At 42.9% G+C, this 19,173-nt stretch overlaps 1 protein-coding gene across 1 annotated transcript in view; it reads right to left on the reverse strand.

The window, feature by feature from the left end:
- Positions 1–19,173, reverse strand: part of LOC123757364 (uncharacterized) — a 74,063-nt gene that overhangs the window by 26,337 nt on the left and 28,553 nt on the right. Inside the window, exon 2 of the mRNA XM_069324144.1 lies at positions 11,702–11,891. Coding sequence (XP_069180245.1) covers positions 11,702–11,882 — 181 coding nt within the window. The 5' untranslated portion in view covers positions 11,883–11,891. The remainder of the gene's footprint in view (positions 1–11,701; positions 11,892–19,173) is intronic.

Consider the following 19,173-nt stretch of genomic DNA (forward strand, 5'->3'; position numbering starts at 1 on the left):
AGGGTGAGAGGTGTGAGGGTGAGAGGTGTGAGGGTGAGAGGTGTGAGGGTGAGAGGTGTGAGGGTGAGAGGTGTGAGGGTGAGAGGAGTGAGGGTGAGAGGTGTGAGGGTGAGAGGTGTGAGGGTGAGAGGTGTGTGGGTGAGAGGTGTGAGGGAGAGAGGTGTGAGGGAGAGAGGTGTGAGGGTGAGAGGTGTGAGGGTGAGAGGTGTGAGGGTGAGAGGTGTGAGGGAGAGAGGTGTGAGGGTGAGAGGTGTGAGGGTGAGAGGTGTGAGGGTGAGAGGTGTGAAGGTGAGAGGTGTGAGGGTGAGAGGTGTGAGGGTGAGAGGTGAGAGGTGTGAGGGTGAGAGGTGTGAGGGTGAGAGGTGTGTGGGTGAGAAGTGAGAGGTATGAGGGTGAGAGGTGTGGTCGATGGTTGCCGGGGCCTTCTTTGCTACAGCTCCCTCGACTGAACTGTGATTAATTTAAAAATTGCTCGCAAATTTTATATTTCAACCTTGTTGTGTCTTACTGGTTGTGTCTTACTGGTTGTGTCTTACTGGTTGTGTCTTACTGGTTGTGTCTTACTGGTTGTGTCTTACAGGTTGTGTCTTACAGGTTGTGTCTTACAGGTTGTGTCTTACAGGTTGTGTCTTACAGGTTGTGTCTTACTGGTTGTGTCTTACTGGTTGTGTCTTACAGGTTGTGTCTTACTGGTTGTGTCTTACTGGTTGTGTCTTACAGGTTGTGTCTTACTGGTTGTGTCTTACAGGTTGTGTCTTACTGGTTGTGTCTTACAGGTTGTGTCTTACTGGTTGTGTCTTACAGGTTGTGTCTAACAGGTTGTGTCTTACAGGTTGTGTCTTACTGGTTGTGTCTTACAGGTTGTGTCTTACTGGTTGTGTCTTACAGGTTGTGTCTAACAGGTTGTGTCTTACAGGTTGTGTCTTACTGGTTGTGTCTTACTGGTTGTGTCTTACAGGTTGTGTCTTACAGGTTGTGTCTTACTGGTTGTGTCTTACTGGTTGTATCTTACTGGTTGTGTCTTACAGGTTGTGTCCTACAGGTTGTGTCTTACAGGTTGTGTCTTACTGGTTGTGTCTTACAGGTTGTGTCTAACAGGTTGTGTCTTACAGGTTGTGTCTTACTGGTTGTGTCTTACTGGTTGTGACTTACAGGTTGTGTCTTACTGGTTGTGTCTTACTGGTTGTGTCTTACTGGTTGTGTCTTACAGGTTGTGTCTTACAGGTTGTGTCTTACTGGTTGTGTCTTACTGGTTGTGTCTTACAGGTTGTGTCTTACTGGTTGTGTCTTACTGGTTGTGTCTTACTGGTTGTGTCTTACAGGTTGTGTCTTACTGGTTGTGTCTTATTGGTTGTGTCTTACTGGTTGTGTCTTACTGGTTGTGTCTTATTGGTTGTGTCTTACAGGTTGTGTCTTACTGGTTGTGTCTTATTGGTTGTGTCTTACTGGTTGTGTCTTACTGGTTGTGTCTTATTGGTTGTGTCTTACAGGTTGTGTCTTACAGGTTGTGTCTTACAGGTTGTGTCTTACAGGTTGTGTCTTACAGGTTGTGTCTTACTGGTTGTGTCTTACAGGTTGTGTCTTACAGGTTGTGTCTTACTGGTTGTGTCTTACTGGTTGTGTCTTACTGGTTGTGTCTTACTGGTTGTGTCTTACTGGTTGTGTCTTACAGGTTGTGTCTTACAGGTTGTGTCTTACTGGTTGTGTCTTACTGGTTGTGTCTTACTGGTTGTGTCTTACTGGTTGTGTCTTACAGGTTGTGTCTTACAGGTTGTGTCGTACAGGTTATGTCTTACAGGTTGTGTCTTACTGGTTGTGTCTTACTGGTTGTGTCTTACAGGTTGTGTCTTACAGGTTGTGTCTTACAGGTTGTGTCTTACTGGTTGTGTCTTACTGGTTGTGTCTTACAGGTTGTGTCTTACAGGTTGTGTCTTACTGGTTGTGTCTTACTGGTTGTGTCTTACTGGTTGTGTCTTACTGGTTGTGTCTTACAGGTTGTGTCTTACAGGTTGTGTCGTACAGGTTATGTCTTACAGGTTGTGTCTTACTGGTTGTGTCTTACTGGTTGTGTCTTACAGGTTGTGTCTTACAGGTTGTGTCTTACAGGTTGTGTCTTACTGGTTGTGTCTTACTGGTTGTGTCTTACTGGTTGTGTCTTACTGGTTGTGTCTTACTGGTTGTGTCTTACAGGTTGTGTCTTACAGGTTGTGTCTTACTGGTTGTGTCTTACAGGTTGTGTCTTACTGGTTGTGTCTTACTGGTTGTGTCTTACAGGTTGTGTCTTACTGGTTGTGTCTTACTGGTTGTGTCTTACAGGTTGTGTCTTACTGGTTGTGTCTTACAGGTTGTGTCTTACAGGTTGTGTCTTACAGGTTGTGTCTTACTGGTTGTGTCTTACTGGTTGTGTCTTACAGGTTGTGTCTTACTGGTTGTGTCTTACAGGTTGTGTCTTACAGGTTGTGTCTTACTGGTTGTGTCTTACAGGTTGTGTCTTACAGGTTGTGTCTTACTGGTTGTGTCTTACAGGTTGTGTCTTACAGGTTGTGTCTTACTGGTTGTGTCTTACAGGTTGTGTCTTACAGGTTGTGTCTTACTGGTTGTGTCCTACTGGTTGTGTTTTACAGGTTGTGTCCTACAGGTTGTGTGTTACACTTTATTTCTTACAGGTTGTGTCTTACTGGTTGTGTCTTACTGGTTGTGTCTTACTGGTTGTGTCTTACTGGTTGTGTCTTATTGGTTGTGTCTTACAGGTTGTGTCTTACAGGTTGTGTCTTACTGGTTGTGTCTTACTGGTTGTGTCTTACTGGTTGTGTCTTACAGGTTGTGTCTTACTGGTTGTGTCTTACTGGTTGTGTCTTACAGGTTGTGTCTTACTGGTTGTGTCTTACATGTTGTGTCTTACAGGTTGTGTCTTACTGGTTGTGTCTTACTGGTTGTGTCTTACTGGTTGTGTCTTACTGGTTGTGTCTTACAGGTTGTGTCTTACAGGTTGTGTCGTACAGGTTATGTCTTACAGGTTGTGTCTTACTGGTTGTGTCTTACTGGTTGTGTCTTACAGGTTGTGTCTTACAGGTTGTGTCTTACAGGTTGTGTCTTACTGGTTGTGTCTTACTGGTTGTGTCTTACTGGTTGTGTCTTACTGGTTGTGTCTTACTGGTTGTGTCTTACAGGTTGTGTCTTACAGGTTGTGTCTTACTGGTTGTGTCTTACAGGTTGTGTCTTACTGGTTGTGTCTTACTGGTTGTGTCTTACAGGTTGTGTCTTACTGGTTGTGTCTTACTGGTTGTGTCTTACAGGTTGTGTCTTACTGGTTGTGTCTTACAGGTTGTGTCTTACAGGTTGTGTCTTACAGGTTGTGTCTTACTGGTTGTGTCTTACTGGTTGTGTCTTACAGGTTGTGTCTTACTGGTTGTGTCTTACAGGTTGTGTCTTACAGGTTGTGTCTTACTGGTTGTGTCTTACAGGTTGTGTCTTACAGGTTGTGTCTTACTGGTTGTGTCTTACAGGTTGTGTCTTACAGGTTGTGTCTTACTGGTTGTGTCTTACAGGTTGTGTCTTACAGGTTGTGTCTTACTGGTTGTGTCCTACTGGTTGTGTTTTACAGGTTGTGTCCTACAGGTTGTGTGTTACACTTTATTTCTTACAGGTTGTGTCTTACTGGTTGTGTCTTACTGGTTGTGTCTTACTGGTTGTGTCTTACTGGTTGTGTCTTATTGGTTGTGTCTTACAGGTTGTGTCTTACAGGTTGTGTCTTACTGGTTGTGTCTTACTGGTTGTGTCTTACTGGTTGTGTCTTACAGGTTGTGTCTTACTGGTTGTGTCTTACTGGTTGTGTCTTACAGGTTGTGTCTTACTGGTTGTGTCTTACATGTTGTGTCTTACAGGTTGTGTCTTACAGGTTGTGTCCTACAGGTTGTGTCTTACTGGTTGTGTCTTACATGTTGTGTCTTACAGGTTGTGTCTTACAGGTTGTGTCCTACAGGTTGTGTCTTACTGGTTGTGTCTTACATGTTGTGTCTTACAGGTTGTGTCTTACAGGTTGTGTCCTACAGGTTGTGTCTTACTGGTTGTGTCTTACATGTTGTGTCTTACAGGTTGTGTCTTACAGGTTGTGTCTTACAGGTTGTGTCTTACAGGTTGTGTCTTACAGGTTGTGTCTTACAGGTTGTGTCTTACTGGTTGTGTCTTATTGGTTGTGTCTTACAGGTTGTGTCTTACTGGTTGTGTATTATTGGTTGTGTCTTACTGGTTGTGTCTTACAGGTTGTGTCTCACAGGTTGTGTCTTACTGGTTGTGTCTTACAGGTTGTGTCTTACTGGTTGTGTATTATTGGTTGTGTCTTACTGGTTGTGTCTTACAGGTTGTGTCTCACAGGTTGTGTCTTACTGGTTGTGTCTTATTGGTTGTGTCTTACTGGTTGTGTCCTACAGGTTGTGTCTTACAGGTTGTGTCTTACAGGTTGTGTCTTACTGGTTGTGTCTTACAGGTTGTGTCTTACAGGTTGTGTCTTACTGGTTGTGTCTTACTGGTTGTGTCTTACAGGTTGTGTCTTACAGGTTGTGTCTTACAGGTTGTGTCTTACTGGTTGTGTCTTACTGGTTGTGTCTTACTGGTTGTGTCTTATTGGTTGTGTCTTACTGGTTGTGTCTTACAGGTTGTGTCTTACAGGTTGTGTCTTACTGGTTGTGTCTTACTGGTTGTGTCTTACTGGTTGTGTCTTACTGGTTGTGTCTTACTGGTTGTGTTATGGGTTGTGTCTTACAGGTTGTGTCTTACAGGTTGTGTCTTACAGGTTGTGTCTTACAGGTTGTGTCTTATTGGTTGTGTCTTACTGGTTGTGTCTTACTGGTTGTGTCTTATTGGTTGTGTCTTACTGGTTGTGTCTTACTGGTTGTGTCTTACAGGTTGTGTCTTACTGGTTGTGTCTTACTGGTTGTGTCTTACTGGTTGTGTCTTACTGGTTGTGTCTTACTGGTTGTGTTATGGGTTGTGTCTTACTGGTTGTGTTATGGGTTGTGTCTTACTGGTTGTGTTATGGGTTGTGTCTTACTGGTTGTGTCTTACTGGTTGTGTTATGGGTTGTGTCTTATAGGTTGTCTTACAAGTTGTGTTATACATGTGATTTACATGTTTTGTCTTACAGGTTGTGCCCTTCAGATTGTGTCTTACAGGTTGTGTCCTTCAGATTGTGTCTTACAGGTTGTGCCCTTCAGGTTGTGTCTTACAGGTTGTGTCTTACAGGTTGTGTCTTACAGGTTGTGCCCTTCCGATTGTGTCTGAAGCTTCCTGGCATTTCTGGGTGACGTAGTCCATCATATCTTGTACAGTCTTTCTCAAAGTTCTATATCTCATGGTATTCCCATTAGGAGCTTCCTCATCTCGACATAGTTTCCTCTTGGGTAAGCCCTCCGTGTTCTTTTAGATCCGTTCACTAGATTGGTTAATTATCATTACCTCCGCCAGATACTCAAATGTCAATACACTGTGGTCACTCATTCTCATGGGGGCTTCAGATTTGGCTTCCCTTATGTCTGACTTATTCAGGGAGAATATCAGGTCGAATCTAGCTGGTTCGTCATTGCCTCTCATTCTTGTGGGTCCCTTGGCATGTTGGCTCAGAAAGTTTCTTGTTTCCACGTCCAAGAGTTTAACTCTCCAATTATCTGCACCTCCATGTGGTTCCCCAATCTCCCAGTCTATCTTTCCGTGGTTGAGGTCGCCCATGAATTAGAGTCTGGATCCTTTCCAACGGGCAACTGAAGCTGCTCTCTCTATTATATTATTGTTTGCCATGTTGTTCGTATCGAACTCGTCTGGGTCTTCTATCATTTAATGGAGGGTTGTAAATTACTGCTACTATTATCTTGCTGAGTGTCTTTTTTTTTACACGTGGTGTCCAACAGGGCATATCTTACACGTGGTGTCCAACAGGGCATATCTTACACATGGTGTCCAACAGGGCATATCTTACACATGGTGTCCAACAGGGCATATCTTACACGTGGGGTCCAACAGGGCATATCTTACACATGGTGTCCAACAGGGCATATCTTACACGTGGGGTCCAACAGGGCATATCTTACACATGGTGTCCAACAGGGCATATCTTACACATGGTGTCCAACAGGGCGCCGTACAGGTGTTATCTTGCAGGTTGTATCTTGCATACTCTGTCTTACAGGTGGTGTCCATTAGGTACTCCCTAGTTGTGCTTGCGTGGGTTGAGTTTTGGCTCTTTGGTCCCCTTGATGGTGTCTCACACGTGCAGTTCTATAGGTATTGTCCAACACGTGGCGTGCTACAGGGACACAACACATGCAGGTGGTGTGCAAAACACCTACCAACAGCAACAGGTAGACCAACCGTGCAATAAACACCACCAATTCATTCGAGAACACATATACAATCACTGAGAGGGTGGGGGGGGGGGGGAGCGACGAAATACCTGCTGACTTATTTATGCAAGTCCCATGGGAACCCCTGCTCCATGCAAACTTAGCCCCTTAGCAAGCCCCTTGGGAACCCCTACCAGCAGACTCTTCAAGGAAAAGAGAACCAGACTAATCCCCATCTGCTATGCAACATTAATTATTAACAATAATTAGTTGGACACTAACGGCAGCTCAACTTTACAAACAGATATGCCAGCCATTCAAAAGGCTTATGAGCACTCTACACCTCGGTCGATAGAATTTCGACCTCACACACTTGGGGTCCACGGTTCGAGTCTCCTAGAGACCAGGTGAATGGAATGGTCTGAGCACTCTGGCGCTGAGCACCCATAACATGCTATCATACAGACTCTTGCACTGCCACTGAAACCTTGCAACAACAACACTGAAATGACAACATTCATCTACCCACAAATGTGGCACTCATTATGCATTAATACAAACACTCAAGCGTTAAGGTCGTGGGATACATATCAGCTGGGGGCTAAATTATGTAGGAAGTCATTTGCCATGTATTTGTCGGAAAATCCGACACCATTTAATATATCATACAGATAATAGCTGTGTTGTATAAACAAGTTACCCATAGAAAACGTAACTTGTAGTGGAATTACCGTCCAAAGAAAACGGGATATCATCACCACACACTATTATAATTCACCACCTATTATGGTGGGAATTATTCTTAAATACATTAGTCTTTGGACTTTACCATCATAAAACATCTCATATAAATCAACTTAATTATCAATATTAAAGTAGAGTAAATGTGACCCTTCTATCACTTTCTGACATGTGGACAATGTAAGCCAGGCGTCAGTGAGGAAGGAGGGGCAGCCATTGTTGTGTCACCTCCGAGACGTGTGGAGCAAATTTGGCTCCTATCATATCTGGACAATGTCGGCCAGGCGTCAATAGTATGGAGTGTTAGATGCAGCCATTGTTGTTTATACGAGACCAGAGGCTCACACGGGAGCAAATTCGGCTCCTGTTAATTTTACTTGGACGTAGTGTTATGGAAACTAAAAGTGTACCATTATCAACACGCTGTCTACAAATTCAAGTTAAGTGTTCTTTCCGAAACCCATTATCTATCATTAGTGGCCATTAATGTCATTGGGTAGGGTTAGCCGGTTAGAACGCGAAATCGCCTCATACTAAAGGTAATTAAGCCAGGTCTTTATTGTTCCATGTACAATGTTTCTCTGAAATACCTGTCATATACTAGGTTTCTGGCTTCACAGCTAGCGCCCTTTTAACAGGTCAAGACGAGGAAGCATGTTTGTGCTTCAATTACCAGCACGTGGAAGCTACCTCAAAGAGGGAAAATGTGGTCTACATCCTGGTTATACCTGCTGTACAAATAAGATAAGGAACCTTTTCAATGTATGTAGTTAATTCTGCAGTTTGATTGGCTGCATATATATTAATTTAATAAACCCCCCTAATGTGTAGAGGATCGATTTGTGAGATTAAGAGATTATTGCAGAAATACAGTCCACTTATCATTATACAAATTGCTATCGAAGTATATAAATTAACGTAAATATAAATTCTATATATATTCATATAAATTAAATAAATATAAATCTCACAGGTCGGTTCCCACATTATTTGGTCATCTTCGAACCGGATGACGGATTATTTGATCCTTTGAACCCACATTTGGTCATCTTAGTACCGGATGAACCAGTTAACCAGTGGATTCATTAAATATACTAGTGCAGTGTGATTTAAACAAAGCCAGTCAAGACGGCGGCGTTGACTCGTGCAAGTTCACGAGCCCCGCTCAGTTCAGATCAGCTTCGTCAGCGGTTTCAGGGACACCCACAGATATTTGGTGGCGTGTTATTTCGTGAAATGACAGCCAAATTAGTGGCTGTGTCCTCGCAAGATTGTTCACGGATTTCGTGGTGTTACATTTCGCGAGAGATTATCCACGAATTTTGTGGACTTTATTTCGCGAGGTCACTAATAATATTTAATACTTCTAGATAATATTAGAAGTTTCATAGAGGCTATTATCAATAATTGTGTATATTATTTCTCCAAAATAGAGAATTATTTAATATATATTGCACTAGTGATCACAGTATAATATTTACTAATTGCCAACCCACAACAGGGTAGGATATTAACACTGACTAGTTGAACTATTATCGTTCATCCTAGTCCCATTATTACCATAGTCAGTTGTACTATATTGAATAACCTAACACCATTAATGAATGGTGCAGACCCTATTTTGGGTGTAATTTTTATCAACTCGAATTGAGTTGTATATATAATAATTTACTTATGATCATTACACCTTTGAGTGATTAATTAGTGTCTCTACCATCCTAGGGTGATATAGAAGAGCTAACCTAAAGGTACTTCCAGTGACACTGGTTTATCACTCAAATCATTAGTGTGTATGATTGTATATATATAATGTGTATTAATTTTAAGTGCTAACCTCTAGTAGAGGTAGGATTACAGCCTAGCGAGTGCAGAATTTACCCTAGGCTACCATTAGTGCTTGTTCAGTATTATGAGCAGCCCAAGTACAAGCCCCACAAGGCTTCACCAACTAGCCAGTATGGATAATGCAGGGAGAATGAAAAGAACCCTTGCAGGTCTTAAAGGCCACTTAACAAGACAGATCAAGAAATGTGAAGATTTGTCACAACAATCTCAAGTTGATTATGCTGACCTGGAAAGCTATTATCAAGCAGCTGCAGGTAAATTTGAGCAAATCAAATGCCAAATGGCTGTCCTTGTGGGGACAGACTACTACCATCAATTCATTGGTAGCCCTACTAAATATCAGGGCATAACCATGTTAAACTCTGCAGGAGGTAAATTACTCTCAGGCCCAGTATCAAGCCTGGGGAGACCTATGCCAGCAGATAAACAATACCAGTAGAAATCTAAATTTGTCAGCTGATTATATTTCTCCAGTAGCATTATACTAAGGAGATTACAGCTGACTATACCAACAGAGGTTGATGTTAGTATCATCATTTAAAGCTGAAGATGAGTTCATGAGGCCTCAGTGGCAAATCAGTGAACAGTAGCCTAAAACAGCTACAAGTCACTACAACCAATGTCACTGAACCCACTGCAGTCTCAGAACCATACTTCTTTAATGATGAGCTATTCAATCTTCTGAGTCAATTAACTAAATTAAACCCTAATAAATCTGATGACTGATTTGATACATTTATTATTTAATCAAGATGTATTCCATGGGCCTCAGTGTTTATATATCAGTGACTAGTTACCTGAACAAACTTCAAGTTATATCTAATGTCACTGATCTCACTGCAGTCCCTGAATCATACTTGACTGTAGTACTTGATCACATCCAGTCTTCTGGGTTAAATAATATGTAATTAGGCTTGAATATTAGCCTTTCAAGAGTTAACAGGGAAATGAAATCGCATTAGACTTCTAACCCCTGCAACTCTAGTACGGGACATCCGTCCTGTACGAACAGACACACAAATGTGTGATTACTAACTACTAACATCAAATTAATGTAATAATTCGAAGGAGGAGTATCGGTGTTCGTCTGTTCTAAATAGGACTTCGACCCGTGAGCAGCCCCCTGGGGAATTATGTCGGAAAATCCGACACCATTTAATATATCATACAGATAATAGCTGTGTTGTATAAACAAGTTACCCATAGAAAACGTAACTTGTAGTGGAATTACCGTCCAAAGAAAACGGGATATCATCACCACACACTATTATAATTCACCACCTATTATGGTGGGAATTATTCTTAAATACATTAATCTTTGGACTTTACCATCATAAAACATCTCATATAAATCAACTTAATTATCAATATTAAAGTAGAGTAAATGTGACCCTTCTATCACTTTCTGACATGTGGACAATGTAAGCCAGGCGTCAGTGAGGAAGGAGGGGCAGCCATTGTTGTGTCACCTCCGAGACGTGTGGAGCAAATTTGGCTCCTATCATATCTGGACAATGTCGGCCAGGCGTCAATAGTATGGAGTGTTAGATGCAGCCATTGTTGTTTATACGAGACCAGAGGCTCACACGGGAGCAAATTCGGCTCCTGTTAATTTTACTTGGACGTAGTGTTATGGAAACTAAAAGTGTACCATTATCAACACGCTGTCTACAAATTCAAGTTAAGTGTTCTTTCCGAAACCCATTATCTATCATTAGTGGCCATTAATGTCATTGGGTAGGGTTAGCCGGTTAGAACGCGAAATCGCCTCATACTAAAGGTAATTAAGCCAGGTCTTTATTGTTCCATGTACAATGTTTCTCTGAAATACCTGTCATATACTAGGTTTCTGGCTTCACAGCTAGCGCCCTTTTAACAGGTCAAGACGAGGAAGCATGTTTGTGCTTCAGTTACCAGCACGTGGAAGCTACCTCAAAGAGGGAAAATGTGGTCTACATCCTGGTTATACCTGCTGTACAAATAAGATAAGGAACCTTTTCAATGTATGTAGTTAATTCTGCAGTTTGATTGGCTGCATATATATTAATTTAATAAACCCCCCTAATGTGTAGAGGATCGATTTGTGAGATTAAGAGATTATTGCAGAAATACAGTCCACTTATCATTATACAAATTGCTATCGAAGTATATAAATTAACGTAAATATAAATTCTACATATATTCATATAAATTAAATAAATATAAATCTCACAGGTCGGTTCCCACAGTATTCGTGCAAATTATGTATGAATACAAGATCAAAGGAAGTTGCAAAACTATACACTTTAAATGTGGACAATTACATGGAATGTAATTATATGTAATTACAATTAAATATCAGCATTGTAAAGCACTGGAACATTGTCTAACACAGTGTAAAATAACTCTTCAAATAAAATTACCAATGATATTTAACCACGTAGAAAAATCTATTCAGAAATTTGTAGATAACCTTACTGAAGTCAACACATGAGTCATATATTCTCATCCCCCTCCAGAATAAGACTGGACTGAGTAACACCCAGTAGGCGCCAGCCACAGGCTCAGGGCCCACACAGGAATATGGACTAAAAAGAATAATGCAAATACCTAAGGTATTTGTTCGTATTACAAGTTAGAAACTTAGATTTAGTTAGAAATTTAGATTTTACCAAATAAGTCACATATAATTTTATTATTTTTAAATATGAGTTATTTCCATTTTGCGCAAGAGTTAAATACACTCAGTGCAATTAGTGTTCTTACCAGCGAGAAACTGAATAAATTGTGTGAGCACTCACATATACTGTTGGCAGGAAGGATGGCGAAGGCGGCTGCCACAGGCAAGGTGGTGTTCTCCACCATGAAGAAGTTTCCCCAGCGAGACTCGACCAGGGTGACACGGGGCTGGCCACACAGCACCACGCCACACAGCCACACACAACACACCACCACCACACCTCTGCCACGCTCCAATTGCATTCTGCACCTCTGAGCGTTAAGAAAGTATTTGAGTTTTGTGATGATGTCCCACCCTACATCTTTCCTATTAAGGCATAAAGAGTCATATCTCTTCAACCTACACTTTCTCTGATGCTCAGGGAACAGTTTGATATATATAAAGGTTTTAAGAGTTATAGTATGTGAGATGAATTTGCTATTTTAGTTTTGGCATTACAAGTGACTTACGCCCTTTTGTGTTGCAGGATTGCGCCAAGGCAAGGAGTTTGCCGCCAAAGGAGCCAAGTGCCAGCCGTCTGGTGATTGGCCAGGTAAGGTCACGTGACGGGATTGACCAATGGCGCAGCGCCCCTGAATGTGTGACGTCACAAGGCAGAGTACCAGGCGGCCCAGTACCCTGCAGCGCTCAGTGTGTGTCACTGTATGTCATTGAGCGCGGATACGCTCAAGTGACCTCTCAGTTTGGAAGCTAAGAAGCCCCAGTCAGTGAACCCAAGCAACCGCATTGATACTATAGACATCAAGGAAGATTAGTTAACTCCTGAGGAGTATACATAAGCAAGGCCAAGTTGGTGTTAGAGCGCCAAGAGCTCTGTTGCTGATAGTCTACGATGGAGGTTGACGTTTGTGCTGGGAGGGTCGTGCATGACGCCCTGCAGGCCGAGTTCTGACATATCTAACGAGCTGCTGTGACCAGGTAAAGTCCACTGGAAGGGTAAGAAGGGGACACTGAACCATACTGCAAGTATGTCTACAGTTCCAGTGTGCGAGAAGGTAGACGGCGTACGCAGGGACCTGCCTTGAGCACTAAGGAAGAGTGTTATGACTCTAGGTTCTTAATTGGAAACCAGAGGTCAATTTGAGTTATAAATAAATGTAGACATTAATTCATAGGATTTGATCATGTGAGATGGATATTTAATTACTAAGTAATTATCAAAAAGAAGGCACCAAACTGGGAAGGCTGTGTAGCACCATCAAATGTGCGGGATAATAAGAGGGTGCTAAATATCACCAAGGACGCCAATACGAGAACAGAAACGCATAAGGCGAATGATATCAAAAGTATCAGAGTCATCAAGAATACTATCGAGAGACAAGCGACTGCGGGGGACGGTCGGAAAACAAGACAAATGCTCGTCCCGGAAGTCAGGACATTCAACAAGGATATGCAGACCTTAAGAGGGACACTGCAATTAGGACAACAATGAGCAGGGCGGCGTTCCATCAAGTGACCATGAGTTAAGCGAGTATGGCCAATACGCAACCTCGCCAGAGCCATTTCCCATCGCCGGTTACGGTGGCAGGAGGACGGCCACGAGGACACACAACCTTTAAGAGAACATAGTTTGTTACCAGTAACAGTCGACCAAGAAGCCTGCCAACGGGTAAGGATGGAGGAATGGATAACCGGGTAAAAGTCAGAATAAGGAAAACTTTTACGAGAGATGGGACAAGAGTAGACAGCTTCCCTGGCAGCAGCACCCGCACGCTCATTTAAAAAGACACCAATATGGCTGGAAACCCAACAAAACTCAACCGACTTAAATTTACTGTGAACAAGAAACAGCCAATGCTGGATCTCGAAAACCACTGGATGAACCGGATTAAAGGGCCCGAGAGCGATGAGGGCACTACGAGAGTCAACAACAACTACAAAGGAAGATTGACAACGAGAGAGCAGGAGACGAAGATCATAGAGAATAGCATAAAGCTCTGCTGTGCAGATGCTAGTCTCCGGAGGTAAGCGACACATATAAGTGTGATCAGGAAAAACAACAGAGTAGCCAACACCATCCACAGACTTAGACCCATCAGTGAAGACGGAAATGGAGTGCGAGTGAGAAGAAAAGTGCTCAAGGAAAAGGCGTTTTAGAACCGTAAAAGGGGTAAAAGCTTTAGGGATGTGGCTCAAGGATGTACAAAACTGCAGAAGGGGGACTCTGCACGGGGGCAAAGAAGGAATAACACAAGGAGAAATATTAGAAATACGAACGGAAAGAGAATCACGTAAGCGAGATAACTGGACAGAAAGAGGGAGGTGGTGAAGAGGAACAGGAACCGCAGGAGGGGTAAAAGTTAAAGCACGTCAGAGGCGAGAGGAAGGATGTTGCAAGGATCGTGCAAGATAGCAAAGACAGTAGCGATCACAACGGTCCTGGAGAGACAGGAGCCAGTATCAACATACAAGCTAAGGACGGGAGTCGAACGAAAGGCACCAGAATTGAGGCGCAACCCAGTATGGTGCAAAGCATCAAGACGGCGAAGAGTAGAAGGAGAAGCAGACGAGTAAGCAGGGCAACCATAATCGAGCTTAGACAGGACGAGAGAGGAATGTAAAGCAAGGAGAGTGCGCCTATTTGCTCCCCAAGAAGTATGGGACAATACCTGAAGGAGGGCAAGGGTCTTAGAGCATTCAACATGGAGGTAAGAGATATGGGGAGACCAAGACAAACGAGTGTCAAAGAATAACCCCAAAAGCTCCGCAGAATCTTTGTACTCAAGGGGATGACCATAAAGTGACAAAGAGGGACGAAGAACGACCCGTTTTCGAGTAAAAGTCATGGTACAAGTCTTAGTAGAAGAGAACTTGAAGCTATGATCGGTGGCTCAAGACGACACGGCATTAATCGCAAGTTGAAGCCGACGCTGAAGGAGAGGCGAATCCTCACCCTGACAGCAAAGGGTAAGATCATCGACATAGAGAGCGGAGAAGACGCCTGAAGAAAGAGAGGAAAGAAGACCATTGAGGGCAACCAGAAAAAGAGTAGTGATCAGAACACTACCCTGGGGCACACCTTCGTATTGCTGAAAAGAGGCAGAGAGAGCGGTACCAAGGCGCACCCGAAAGGAACGACGAGAGAGGAAGCTGTGGAGAAAGAGAGGGAGATGACCACGAAGGCCAACAGAATGAAGCTGGGATAGAATATGATACTGCCAAGTTGTGTCGTAAGCCTTTTCCAGGTCAAAAAGGACGGCAACAATGGAGGTCTTCGCAGCAAAAGCAGTACGAATATAGACCTCCATGTTCACCAGGACATCTGTTGTGCTGCGGCACTTGCGGAAACCAAATTGAGAAGGGGAGAGGAGGTGATGGTGTTCCAGGAACCACATCAGACGAACGTTAACCATATGTTCAAAGAGTTTGCAGACACAACTTGTGAGGGCAGTAGGGAGAAAGTCCTTAGGGGATGTTCCCAGAGACCCCGGTTTGTGAACAGAGAGGACAACGGCATCGAGCCAGTTCTTAGGGACTGACAACGACTCCCAGATCCGATTATACAGACTCAGTAAATCCTGAGACGTGGACGGAGGGAGATGGCGAAGCATCTCATAATGAATGCCATCGGAGCCCTCTGCCGTAGAACCGCAGAGGGCCAGGACAGAACGAAGTTCAGAGAGAGAGAAGGGATCATTATAGGGAAGTCGAAGACGAGTGCAGAAATCTAAAGGACGAGATTCAAGGACAGGTTTACGAAGAAGGTAAGATTGGGGAAGATGAAGACCAGAGCTAATAGAAGAAAAGTGGGAACCCAGTTCGATAGCAACCTGCAACGGGTCTGCCACAAGAGTACCACAGAGGTGAAGGACTGGTGAAACATCGAGAACGAACTTACCCGCTATCTTGCAGATACGCTTCCAGATCTGTGGCATAGGAGTTTCGGACGTAATGGTGGCGACATAAGATGCCCAACATTCACGTTTAGCCGTACGGATGGCCCTACGGGCCACCGCACTCGCCTTCCGAAAGAAAAGAAAAGAATCGGCCGTTTGCCGACGGTGGTGTCTCTTCCAGGCTGCATGCTTACAGCGGACAGCCCGAGCAGTCTGCATTCCACCAAGGAACGCACTTCCGTGGACCCCGAGAGGAAGAGTGAGGAATAGAGCGGAGGGCAACATCGAAGACGGTGTCATGAAAAAGGAGGAGAGAGCGAGGGAGAGGTCAGAGAGAGCAGCACTGAGGGTAAATAGGTTCCAGTCCGGGATATTTAATTAACTATAACATTTACATTCATGGCTCCTTAAAACCTGGGTATGCATTTGTTCCCGTCTTCCTTGCCAGATGTAAGACAAATCTTGTTACTCACAGAGCATTCAGACTCTGTGCTTGTTGATTATTAAATATAATATAAAGCTAGATATCAGCTATTCTTAGAAATGTTAAAGTAAGTAGTAATGAATGCCTGGGAATACTTGTGATGATTGCTACCATACGATCAGTCGAGTATCCGCCGGGCAACATCACTGTAGGCTGAGAGAGCTGCTTGCTGGTTCTTCTCTGTGGCAGCTGTGGTGGTGACCACACCTTTCCTGTGGGCTCTGTTCTCCTCCTCCTCTTTCCTGTTCTCCTCCTCCTTCTCTCCCAATACCCTATGTCCAAGATAAGTACCTTTCTCCGATTTTAACGTGCTACAAGTTAGGTGTATGTTTAAGAGAGTGTGTATTCTTAGCCAGTGATTTGGTATCCCTAATTGTACTCTAGGGGTGACTGGGGAACCCACGTGTGTTCAAGTTTACCCAGGCTATCTTAAGCCTTTACAAGTGCCTTTCAGGAAAGTAGTCTTTACCCTAGTTTGCAATTGTAAACCTTACATCCAGCTTATGTGGACCAAGGTGTTTAACGTAAGGTAGAGTGGTAAAGTGATTTATTGTAGTTTGTGTATGTGGGGGTTATTAGAGGGCTTATTAAATAAGGAATAAGCTGGGAGTATCTTTTCATCCTGTTGAAGTGGAGTAGATGATCTACCTTAGACAGCAGAAGTTAATCTATCCAAGCAAGTATTCATTGTTGGGAATATTCTTCCCTGGGGGCCGGGACCTATCTAATCTCCACTATTTTAGGAACTCCTTTGATTGTAACTATTGGCCCTCTCAGTACAACCACATGATCCCCATAACAAGGACTTGCCTTCCGGGAGTGAGCACGGAGAAGACGCGCATCTACCAGTCATCTAAGGACCTTATGTGTACCGGATCTTGACCAACGGAGGATGAACCACCGGAACAGAGGACCTCAACGATCGTCGTCAGAGGATGCGTCGACTTTGTAGCAGATAGTATTAAGGTAAATAAATTCCCTCCCATTACCCCATGATCTATTAGAGCTAGAGTAACCTGTATGCTATGTGATTGTTATCTTTATTATTTTTATTGCCATTGAGGTAGGATTAGGCTATGCTCCAGAATATATTTATTATATGTGCACCTATGTGTGTGGGAGCAGGGACATTTTGTGGCAAAGAGAGGAGGTGGCTGATTTCAAGAGGCCAGGAGTGAAGCATTTAAATCGTCCAATTAACTGTGTTACCAGAGTTGGAGCGAAGAGTGTTGCCGTCGTCTGTCAGTCCTACATATTATTTATCTTGAGGATCTATTATAGTTTTCTCCAGTAAATTTAGCATCACTTTTAGTTTGAGTGAGCCTTCCATGTCAAGGGCGAGTTGAGTAACTTATTCAATTTTGCACTGCATTATATCTGGCATTGAGTCCTTGGCTTATGATAATTAATAAGACCACTAAGAAGAGTTGCTGGGACGTGAATACAGCTACCCAGCTGGCGACCTTGATTATGGGTGAGTGGGCAAGATTCACCTGTGTGTTTTCCAGTGTTACAGCGGGCAAGTCCAGCCGGGAGTGACAGAAGTAAGGCTGGATTTTTCCACTCGCTATGGGTGCAAGGCCGTGACATAGGTAGTGTCTCAGCCCGTGGTAGACTGGGGGGCTCCCAGGGCGATCAGTGGCGCCCAGGTACAGGAAAGGGAAGACGCACGGGATACCCAAAATCATAACAGTTTATGATTTTTGTCACATAAAATTACGTCTCATTTTCTAGTATTAATATCATCATCAACATTGTACCTATAAGTGTTGGCAGGTAGGTGACCGCCATTACACATCGGCAGCCAAGACCCAGAATTACATAAACTGGATTCTAAGCACCTACTGGCCTCCTCCAGTACACAGACCTACCTAATTTTGGACATACTGACCCTAAAATCTTAATTGGGGATTTAAATGCTAAGCACAAACAATTAAGAGATCAACTGATAACAGATCCCATGAGCACCACACCAGAAACAAATACCTATTTGATATTACAAGAGTACAACTTAGTCAAACTAGAAATGCTTTACAAATCAAGGGACCCAGAATGTGGAATGACCTTCCCAACCATGTTAAAGACTGTACCTCTCTCAACCAGTTTAAGATAAAAACTAAACACTACCTCATTAACTCCATGTAACCTACCTCACCCCTAAAATGTCAACCCATGTCTACTATTTTTAACAATGCTGTTTGTTGACCAAATTGTATTTTTTCTGCATGTTTCCCCCCCTCCCCCCTTTTTCCATTTTTTTCTTATTTTTTTCAACACAATTTATACTTTAATCTCAATTAGTATTAAGTTTTAGTCTTAGTGTTTTTCCTGCTTGAAACGCTTTGCGTAATAGTGGCTTTAGGCATTGTATGTACTAGCTCTATCTATAAATCCATCAACTTTTGTATCTTACCTTGTATGTATGTACTTTATCTGAATAAATATTTGTACTGTATTTGTATTGTAACTCGTAAACACCAACCGGAGAAGATTGTTGGCCTTCTCGATTCATATGATGATGTTTAAGTTATCAGTAAGAATCAACCAATGCAAATATATGGAGGAGTGTTCGATAGGTGCATTGGCTTTAACCTGTCATACACAACTCATGAAACTGATATTATGGATGACTTAATGACTGACCATTTAGCCATAACAGCTAACATACACGTGGCTAATGTTGACCTACCTGGCACTAAGCTGAGTAGACGCAGGCTAACAGTAAGGAAAGAGCAAGAAAACTTCTTTATAGACAGCATTGAACATTGGTATAACAATTATGAGCCTGAGAATGTACAACAGTTTTATGATGACCTCGTGAATAAAACCTATGAAGCCATCAACAATAGTGAGGTTGATGTTCAATATTCGTGAACACCAAACAAAAAGACGTACCGGCAAGCAGGTCACACACAACCAGTACTATGATGATGCTAAACTGAAAGAACTTACGTCAATTGCTAGACAAGCGGGTAAAGCATATAAGAGCCTCAGAACTCCTCGAATATTAAAACTGTTTCAGGCCGTGCTTGCCGCGGCAAGGGAGATAATGACTGAACTCAGACAAAATGAATGGGAGGGTTTTGTTTGTGGACTTAACCTGCATACTCCCCTGGGCAAAGCCTGGAAAGGCATAAACTAAATTATTGCTAAAAATAATAGACAAGTTTTACACCCAAACCCGCAACAGAAAGCCAATCAGTTAATTACAAG

Source organism: Procambarus clarkii, chromosome 13, assembly GCF_040958095.1.
Source record: "Procambarus clarkii isolate CNS0578487 chromosome 13, FALCON_Pclarkii_2.0, whole genome shotgun sequence".
Classification (NCBI taxonomy): domain Eukaryota; kingdom Metazoa; phylum Arthropoda; class Malacostraca; order Decapoda; family Cambaridae; genus Procambarus; species Procambarus clarkii.